The sequence below is a fragment of the Antechinus flavipes genome, chromosome 5 (assembly GCF_016432865.1).
Source record: "Antechinus flavipes isolate AdamAnt ecotype Samford, QLD, Australia chromosome 5, AdamAnt_v2, whole genome shotgun sequence".
NCBI classification, from domain to species: Eukaryota; Metazoa; Chordata; class Mammalia; order Dasyuromorphia; family Dasyuridae; genus Antechinus; species Antechinus flavipes.
In genome coordinates this window covers 162,524,720-162,535,552 of record NC_067402.1, presented here as the reverse complement: position 1 = coordinate 162,535,552, position 10,833 = coordinate 162,524,720, and the positions used below count along the sequence as shown (strand labels likewise).

Below are 10,833 nucleotides of genomic sequence, written 5' to 3'. Positions count from 1 at the left end.
TGCAAGCAAATATATATTTTATTTATTGACTTAGTTTGGGCTGTTTCTTTGATCAGTCATCTAGCTTTGAAGAGTAAAGCAGACAGAAACGACTATAAGTTGGGGTCTGCTATATTAGATTACTTTGGCTTTTGAACTCTCCAGGGCACTGAAAAAAAGTAAGCATTTGAAAATAAAGAAGTAAAAGCTCTGGCTCTCTGAGCCAATCAACCAGAGGAGCTTTACAAGGCCACGGGGGACAGTGGACACCAAGATGAGATTCTTTAGGCTCCTAACTACCAGTATCTCTCAACCAGCATATTGTGAGCCTACATTTATAAATGTTCTTTCGAACTTCTCGACAGGTTGCTCCCAACCTGAGGTTAGATGCGATGACGGTTATAGAGGTAGGGGGGGTAAAGACCATCATAGTGCCACTGACGCCATTGTTCGATCTGCTCCCGGCTCCGCTCTTCTTGTTCTGAAGGGAAGAGGAGGAGACATTCTGTCATGAGTCAGGGGTCTTTCTGAAGCCATTCATTCTTCCTTTGCTAGGGAGGGTTTTCAATGAGATAAAAGTGTAAAGCACTTTGTGCCTGGCACAAAATAAGTGCTCTATAAAGTGTTAGCTAATGTTAATAACTGTTAGTGAGTGTTAGACACCAGCACACTAGAAAATGATCACCATGAATAACTCCAGTGAGAATGTTCTCTCTCACCATTTGAGACAGCTCATTTCCATTTCGAATGCATCCAGTTAACTAGCAATTTCCCCCATTTACAAGTCTAAATCTGTTGTTCTGAGAATTCTGCTATTTACTCCTAGAACTGCTTTGGGGAATCAGAGGGGGAAAAAAATCTTTTCTATATGAGTCTTTCAGCTAGCTACTTAAAAACTGCTACTATGTTTTCCTCTAAATCTTCTATCCACACAGTTCTCTTTAGGCAATGAAGGAGTACAGTAGATCGAGCTATGAATTAAACCAGAATTAAAATCCAACTCCAGATTCCTTCCAGCTGTATGACCTGAGCAAATCCTTTAACTTCTGTCTGCCTCAGTTTCTTACTCTATAAAACAGAGATAAGTAGAAGCTACTTCTTAGGGTCATGAGGAGCATCAAGTGAAGTAGTGTTTGAAAAATGCTTTGCAAGCCTTAAAACATTGTGTGAATGCTATTTCTACTGATTTCTTTTTTTTTAATGTATATTTTTAATAGCTTTTTATTTTTAAAATACATGCAAAGATAGTTTTCAACATTCACCCTCATGTTCTAAACTTTTCTCCCTCCCTTTCCCCCACCCCCTTTCCTTTAGATAGCATCTACTGATTTCCTAATTTTCAAACTTAAAACCTCTTGGAATCCTGACTGCCTTCCTTTTGCACTCTTCTGTTTGTGAATGCTCTTCTAAAACCAAATAAAATACTCAGAAGAGGGCAGGGCAGAATACATATAACATGACTATTGATTCCTTATTCTGGTCTCTGTGCCTTTCAATGTAGCCTAAAATCTCATAAGGTTTTCATTAAATGATTACAATCCATCATTTGCATCTTGAAAAACCCTTGACCCAAGGGTAGCTAGGTGGTTCAATGGAAAGTGAGCCTGATCTGAAGTCAGGAAGACCTGGGTTAAAATCTTCTCCAGATATTACTAACTGTGTGACTCTGGGTAAGTCACTTCGCCCTGTCTACCTCAGTTTCCTCATCTGTCAAATGATCTGGAGAAGGAAATGGCAAATTACTCCAGGATTTTTGCCAAGAAAACTCCCAAAAGGGGTCATGAAGAGTCAGATATGACTGAAAATGACAAAACAACAAGAATGAACATTTATAGTACTATGGTAGGGTCCACTAAACTATAATGCCAGGTTTATGGTTTCAATGACTATAATGTGTCATAAAGGAGCACAATTATATATGAGGTATGTTTGCTACTTACATATTTTGGGGGGGCAGGAACAGGGCAGTTGGGGTAAGGGACTTGCTCAGAATCACCCAGTTACTAAATATTAAGTCTTTGAGGATGGATTCGAATTCAGGTGCTCCTGACTCAAGGGTTGGTGCTCTATCTACTACACCATCTAGCTACTCTGCTACTTCCATTTCTAAGTGCTAACCATTCTTTCTTTTAATTTTAATTTTTTAATTAATATTTTATTTTTCCAAATACTGGCAAAGGTAGTTTTCAACATTCACTTTTGCAAAACCTTCTGCTTCAAATTTTTCTCCCTTTCCCTCCCTCCGCCTTCTCAATCTGATATATATCCTTTCATTTTTGTAGATAGCATTTTCCTTTACTAATGGCAACAGATTGTCATTCCTAGCTAGAAAATATATCTGTACCTATATATAGTTGTAGTTGCCTGCTAATCCATCTAATATATATAATATCCCAATATATGACAGAATAAAAGCCTCTGAATGAATGCTAATCTAATTATGATTGTCTATAGTCCCCATCAGGGGTCCTCAAACTTTTTAAATAGGGGACCAGTTCACTGTCCCTCAGACTGTTGGAGGGCCGGACTATAGTAAAAACAAAAACTTTGTTTTGTGGGCCTTTAAATAAAGAAACTTCATAGTCCTGTGTGAGGGGGATAAACGTCCTCAGTTGCCACATCTGGCCCGTGGGCCATAGTTTGAGGACCCCTGCGACTGGCATATTTTAAAGTCTGGAAACTAACTTAAGTTAGTTGAGTTAAATCAGAAATTCAGACCATTAACAAAATTTGATCTCTATTTTCATATAAACCCTGGGCATGGGAGACTATCAAAAACCATGAGCATCAAGCCTCTATCTCTGTAGAGATAGGTCAGTCACTCTCTCTATGAGCTCCCTTTTCTCCTTCCTTAACCTCCTCAACTAATTACAATGCTCAGAGGTCCTGAAGCATTCATTGGTCCGCTTCATACAGCAGCCTCCTTACCAATCACCAACCAATGAAACATTTCAAAAAAAAAAAAATAAAGATGCCTAAAGGTCAGAGATGGGATTTTCTTGTACAAAGAGGGAAAGTTGGTCAGCAAAATTTGGTAGATATTACTTACTTCCCTAGACAGCCTTGGAGATCCTTAGTGCACCTCCAGCCTTCTGTTCCCCCTCCTCAACCATCCTAAAGCCATCCTCAGTAATCCATGAAGGATATCCTTCAATAAATCTCATTGATTGTGTGAGTTTTATACATGACTCCAAGACTTCCCTACTTGCATGTCCTCTGTATTCATATTCTCTGGTTAATGACCACGGATTCCATGGTCCATGTTGTTGGTCCTTCCCCCACTGACATCTCCGATGACTTTCCGTCATGTCTTAAGTCTCTTCTCCATCTCTCCCTTGATGTGCGCCCTAAAGCCCATTTAGTTTATTGGTCCACTGATGAGAACATGTTTTTTCCTGGATTTGTCCTGGAATCTGTTGGGCTCTTGAGTATTACATTCTCAATCATGACATAATTTGTTTGTCATGAAAGAAAAAAAATCATCACTTTTTCTTGTTGATATTTTGTTGTTGAGTTGTTTTTTACTCACATCCAATTCTCTGTGACCTCATTTGAAGTTTTCTTGGGAAAGATACTGGAACATTCTGCTATTTCCTTCTCCAACTCATTTTACATGGGAAGAAACTGGGGCAGAGTTAGGTGACTTGGCCAAGGTCATATAGTTAGTATCTAAGGCCCTGATTATTTATTATGAAATTTTATTATTTTTTTAAACAGCAGACTAAGTCATAAGTGAAGGAGGTGAAACTCCAGGATATTTATTTTCTAATTTGTATTTTGGTCAAAGTTTTCTAAATGTATTCCCAGAGAGATTTGTATTTTTAATGAATAAAATCAATTTCCTTATCATATGTCTTGGCTGATAGCCACTCAGCAAGGTAGTAATCACACACTTGGGGCTGCCCTTTCACCTCTAGAGAACATGACTAAAGGCTTTCTAGGTTCTTTGAACATTTATTATTATATTCTTTTTACACAAGTTTTCTTGGTAAGAGCAAATTTCAGAGCAGTCCAGAACAAACAGTTAAAGAGACCAGCAAGCCTCAAGACTACATGACTGGCTGCTTGCCCTCAGGAACATCTCACTGCCTCTTAGTAATAAGCTGCAACTACTCTCAGCCTGCCCCAAAACAAATAGATTAAAATGGAAGCAATAAGACCAGGGGAAGAGTGTCTATATAAAAGATCTCTTTTCAGTGGTAGCCTTTTTAAAAAAATTATTTTTAATTTATGAAATAAAAGAATCATTTCCATAACATATATTTCTTTTTAAAAAGATGATTGTACATGAAACTGCAAATTTATTATGTACAACTTGCTGTTCCTTTTAAATATATAATAAAATTATTGTGTAAATTTCTTTTTTTCCCTCTTTTTCTTCCCTCTTTTCCCCATTCTAGAGATGGCTACCATGAGATACAAATAGATAAATATGTAGAATTAGTCTATGCACACTACTATGCATGATTTCTTTCTCTGGATGCAGATAACATCTTTCTTCATATGTCCTTTATAAAAGTTAATTTTATATGTCCTTTACATATATTTCTTCATATATATAATTATATATATTTCTTCATATGTCCTTTATAAAAGTTAATTTTATATATCCTTTATATATGTCTTCATATATATAATTATATATATATATTCCTTCATATGTCCTTTATAAAAGTTAATTTTATATGTCCTTTACATATATTTCTTCATATATATAATTATATATATATTTCTTCATATGTTCTTTATAAAAGTTAATTTTATATGTCCTTTATATATATTTCTTCATATATATAATTATATATATATATGTATATTCCTTCATATGTCCTTTATAAAAGTTAATTTGACTACTTAAAATATTTCTTATACACTCAAAGTCTTTCAAAATGACTTATTCACTCAAAGACTTTTTTAAAACAATATCACTATATATATAAATAATGTTCTCTTGGTTCTGTTTATTTTACTCTTCATTCATTACATTCCTTATATATGCACGTCTTTCCATGTAAAAGTCTTTTAAAGGCTTTTTTTTCTTTCTTCCATACCCTATTAGGAATGGAAGAAGAGCTCCATGACATCCCTTTCACTTCTACTCTTGCCCAGTCTCACCATTGCCAGTCTCCTGAAAAAATAAAAATAAAAAGACTCCTACTACACAGTCTTTGGACTGGCTCCATTGAATATTCCCAGGGCAGAAATGATAAGATCCTTTAGGCATCTGAAAGATAGTCATTTGCCCAGAATAGATATATTAAAGAATTATGGGTGTTTCCTTTCTTTATATTTGACATTCAACAAAATAATCAAGATCCCTAAACAATCCCTATAGATAGATCTCCTAGAAAGCTACCTCCAGGGGAAGTTAAAAAAGGGAGAAAATGTCAACTTATGTAGATGCTGAATAAAGTCAGGAAGATGTAAGTTCAAATTCTCTACAAGCACTATTTGAGTGACTCTAAGCAAATTACTTAAATGCTGTATTCATTTTCTATTAGAGCATGGGCTCTCAAAGAGATCATAAAAAAATAGAAAAGGGTCCACAAATACAAAAATGTTTATAGAAGCTCTCTTTGTGGTAATAAAGAATTGGAAATCAAGGGGATGCCCTTCAGTTAGAGAATGGCTGAAGAAATTGTGAATATAAATGTAATGGAATATTATTGTTCTATAAGAAATGATGAGCAGCCAGATTTCAGAAAAAACTAAAAAGACTTACATGAACTTATGTAAGGAAAGTGAGCAGAACATTGTACACAGTAACAATGACCAACTATAATAGATTTAGCTCTTCTCAGCAATATGGTAATCCAAGACAATTCCAATAGACTTTCAATGGAAAATGCCATCTGCATCCAGAGAAAGAACTTTGGAATCTGAATATAGACTGAAGCATAAAATTTTTAATTTTGTTGTTTTTTTAAATTTCTTGTGGTTTTTTTCCTTTTGCTCTTCTTCTTTCACAACATGACTAATGTGAAAATATGTTTAATATGATTATACATATATAATCTATACCAGATTGCCATCTTGGGGAGAGGGAAGGGAAGAGAGGGAGAAAAAAATGGAAATCAAAACCTTATCAAAGTAAATGTCAAAAAATAACAGTTTGTTTTTTTTTAAGAACATGGGCTCTTTGAGAACAGGGTTTGTGTCTTTGCCTTATTTTATGTATTTTGTACTTGGCAGACAGTAAACACTTAGTGTTTATTGACTGGCTGATTTTTGAGGAAGGAAAATTACCAAAAAGCCATGTTTTCATCCTATTAATCTCCATTAGCACTTGAATCCCCTCTATGGATGCAAAGTCCAACAAGAAAGCTCCTATGAAGAACTCATTCAGGTTTTTACTATAGCCAAGGCCTTTATAACACCTCATTACTTTGAGGATATAAATCAATATAGAAATTCTCTAAAGGTCTAGAATTCAAATTCTTAGCTGTGGAAGAGACCCAGTGAAGCTTGGACAAGATGATCCTTGTCTCTCACATCCCCTGTATTGTTTTGTTTTGTTTTGTTTTTTGTAAAAACAGGAAATAAAACATATGGATTCCCCACCTTTTAACAAGATCATATGGCTCTTTCTTTGGACATGGGAATTGTCATAATTTCAAGAATTTTATACAAGATCACTTTCCTGAGATTTAACTAAGCAAATCTAGTAAGATACAGTGATGATTTTGTATTTTATCCTATACTGTATCACCCATCTACAAATCAGATAAGCTCATCACTTACTGACCGACAGGGAGGAAACCCAGCCTGCCAAGAAGTGAAGCCATCATTATGATGCGATCAAGAGCCCCAGGTAAGTTGAAGGCATCTGGGCTTTTGAGGAACCTGAAGTTTTGGCAGGAGAAAATATCGGAAAAATAAGGAGCAACATCTGGGAAACTTTCTATCCAGCTCAGAGCCATCTAAAGAAACTAAATGGAACTCTAGAACTATTGAGGAATTTTCAGCTATGTATGCACCTGAAAGCTCAAGATTTCCTTTCAGAACATGTGCATGTGCATTTTGGGGTTAGTTTATTCAAAGGCTAGTAGGTAACCTGATTGCCAGCTTATATGCAGCCCAATGGTACAGCGGATAGAACACTGGGCTTGGAATGAGGAAGACATCTTCTGAGTTCAATCTGATCTTAGACACGACCAATTATGTGATTCTGGGCAAGTCACTTAACCCTATTTGCCAGAGCTCCTCACCTGTAAAATGAGCTGGAGAAGGAAATGGCAAACTGCTTCAGCATCTTTGTCAAGAAAATCCCAAATGGGATCATGAAGAGTTTGTCCAATGTGAAATCATTACTAAAACTTCTCATTCAAACAGACATTGGAGATCTTCAGAGAAAGGATGCTGACAATGGGAAAATTTAGTTGCAATTAAATCCTTACCAGGAATTTATTCCAGTCTAAGTAAGGCAGTCCACTCTTGGCCAGGAAAGTAATATAGTGGCTCAGTGAGCAGATTGTGAGGGGGAAGAACGGAGTTCTGCCATTAATGCTGTGTGAACTTAGCCCCCTCAACCCAGTTTCTTTATCTTTAAAATGAAGGAATTGACTTCTAAGGATACTTTTGAGTTTAAATCTATGACCCTATGAAAAATTACATATCAAGAATGACTTCATTCACTGAAAATATAAAATTTATCTTTTAAGATATATAAAAAACTCAGTTGAGTAAATAACTAAAAAAATCAGTGTTTGGAAACTTTTAAAAATTGTTCCAGGCAAGAGTGATCAAGATACATCAATATGCAAAGATCAGCAGCAGCAATTGAGACCATATTGCTGTAGGAAGGTTGATGTCTCTCAATTCCATTCATTGTTGGATGATTTGTGCCTGGGCTTGTGAGGAACCTGAAGTTTTGGCAGGAGAAAATATCGGAAAAATAAGGAGCAACATCTGGGAAACTTTCTATCCAGCTCAGAGCCATCTAAAGAAACTAAATGGAACTCTAGAACTATTGAGGAATTTCCAGCTATGTATGCACATGCATTTTGGGGTTAGTTTATTCAAAGGCTAGTAGGTAACCTGATTGCCAGCTTATATGCAGCCCAATGGTACAGCGGATAGAACACTGGGCTTGGAATGAGGAAGACATCTTCTGAGTTCAATCTGATCTTGGACACTGACCAATTATGTGATTCTGGGCAAGTCACTTAACCCTATTTGACAGAGCTCCTCACCTGTAAAATGAGCTGGAGAAGGAAATGGCAAACTGCTTCAGCATCTTTGTCAAGAAAATCCCAAATGGGATCATGAAGAGTTTGTCCAATGTGAAATCATTACTAAAACTTCTCATTCAAACAGACATTGGAGATCTTCAGAGAAAGGATGCTGACAATGAGAAAATTTAGTTGCAATTAAATCCTTACCAGGAATTTATTCCAGTCTAAGTAAGGCAGTCCACTCTTGGCCAGGAAAGTAATATAGTGGCTCAGTGAGCAGATTGTGAGGGGGAAGAACGGAGTTCTGCCATTAATGCTGTGTGAACTTAGCCCCCTCAACCCAGTTTCTTCATCTTTAAAATGAAGGAATTGACTTCTAAGGATACTTTTGAGTTTAAATCTATGACCCTATGAAAAATTACATATCAAGAATGACTTCATTCACTGAAAATATAAAATTTATCTTTTAAGATATATAAAAAACTCAGTTGAGTAAATAACTAAAAAAATCAGTGTTTGGAAACTTTTAAAAATTGTTCCAGGCAAGAGTGATCAAGATACATCAATATGCAAAGATCAGCAGCAGCAATTGAGACCATATTGCTGTAGGAAGGTTGATGTCTCTCAATTCCATTCATTGTTGGATGATTTGTGCCTGGGCTTGTGCTTGGTTCATGTTTTACAGACCTATTTTCTAATTCATTGTTCTTTGCTTCCCTCCTGAGGTTAGATCTTTGTAGAGATGTGGTAAATAAAGCCTTGGGTTTTTTCAAAATCAGGGATGGTGGGGAGGGCTAGCTACTAGAGTAAAAATTTTGGCATTTATTCAAGCTACTTGGAAATAAGTTAATATCCCATGGCAACCATCATCACTACTTACTAGATGAGTTGCTAAGGCAGGGAAAAATGGTCAGGTTCTGGCTCTTGGAATCATAGCCAAAAGGTCTTTGGGGATCCACCAGTAAGTCATTAGTCTGCATCTGTATAAATACAGACTCAACTAAAGAGATTAATTTCTTCTTTTCCTCATCCCAGAAATTGACCAAATGAGGACCTACTATTACAAAACAGAATTTGGTTTCCTTAAGTGTGAGATAATTTTCAAATACTTATCTCCAATAAGGCTTCAGTTCCACTTCTTCTACCTACAGAAATCTTTACCTGGCACCACAAACTCAAGATATTAAAAACAAAATTTATTATTTTTTTCCCTTCAATTTTTCTTCCTTCTATTTTCTTTCTGTGGCATTACTCTTTGCCCATTTCCAATCTTTAAAATTCTGTATTATTTTTTTATTATTTTTCTTTTCTTTACCTCTTGACATGATTCTGTGATCTCTTGATTTTAGTGAGGGCTTCTGTTCTGGCAATAAGTCAGTGATTCTAGATTTCCTGCCTCAGGAAACTCCCATGCCCAATCTGTCTGATTCTGACCATCTTTGGTCAGATAGCTTCTGGCCTCAGGAAACTCCCACAAATCAAACTCCTGAGACAATAGCGAATAAGACCATTCCAATTCGTTGCTGATGAATAATCTTGTCAATAATTGTTATGAGTTCAAATGTTGGAGTTCTTGTTCTTCTCAAAACACAGGGCTTAGAGGCTTAGAGGCTTAGAGCCCTCCGAATATCTCCAAATCCAAAGGTTTGTCCTTCAGCCTCTGACTCTGCTTTCTTCAGCCTCCAACCAACACAGAGATGGAATGTCTCTCTTGTCTCCTTCTGGGGAGCCCAGCCACCAACTTGCCGCGGAGAGAGGGCTTCTGGCGTAGCTCCACTGAAATCCGTCAAAGTGTTCTCTGCACCAGAGTCGCTCCTCTCGAGTCCAGCTGAACTCTCTTCTGCCACCAGCCAGCCAAGAGGAAAATGTATTCTGTCTTAGATCCCTCATCGCTGGCCTTTTATCTGACTCTTCTGAGAGAATGGGATTATGGGTTTTCTCCCATAGTGCTCTCTGGCCCAAAGAGCTTTAAGGGAGGTGTGGACTCCCTTGAAGTTAGAAAGTTTACTTTGTGAAGCTAGCATACTTGTGGACTCCAATGAGTAAAGGTGTGAACACAAGCCTTGTATTAATTAGTTCTACTTAGTACCTTGTTTCAGGTTCTGGCCAAAATCTTGTAAGATTAGATCAACTCTAATTAGTTAGCAGTTAGTAAGGATTCCAACAAATAATAATCTGATCAACCAAGAACCAGTCCTTCCAAAGACCATTCCTTCCTACTATGAGCCACAGAATTAGTGTATCTATGATTGAAAGCTGGATAAAAATATCTCCTTGCTCCTGTTTCTCTGCTGAATTCCCTTAGAATTCAGTCCCTTTGTAATGTGTTACTATTGCAATAAAGCTTTGCCCCTTGACTAGTAGATGGGTACAAGCCTGAAAATTCTTTTGAGACACCTCACGACACTGGTCTGGGACCCCAAACTTTTGGGGTCTCCCCTTCTCAGCCTCAACACTCTGATCTCTAATTAATTACTAAATCCAACTGATTCTACCTCTACAATATTTCTTGAATCAGTTTCCCTCATTCCAATTCCTATTTCCATTATCCCAGGACAGGCCCTCATTACCTCCCTTCTAGTCTATGACAATGGGCTAACAAGTCTTCCTGCCTCCCACCCATCCTTCACCTGTGAGGAATTTTCTGTTTGGCCATTCTTAGCAATATTTTAAGTTAACA

At 36.8% G+C, this 10,833-nt stretch overlaps 1 protein-coding gene across 1 annotated transcript in view; it reads right to left on the bottom strand.

The window, feature by feature from the left end:
- UCMA (upper zone of growth plate and cartilage matrix associated) overlaps positions 1-10,833 on the bottom strand; it is a 19,439-nt gene continuing 8,606 nt past the window's right edge. Inside the window, exon 5 of the mRNA XM_051961431.1 lies at positions 1-460. Within this exon, the coding sequence (XP_051817391.1) occupies positions 363-460 (98 nt within the window). The 3' untranslated portion in view covers positions 1-362. The remainder of the gene's footprint in view (positions 461-10,833) is intronic.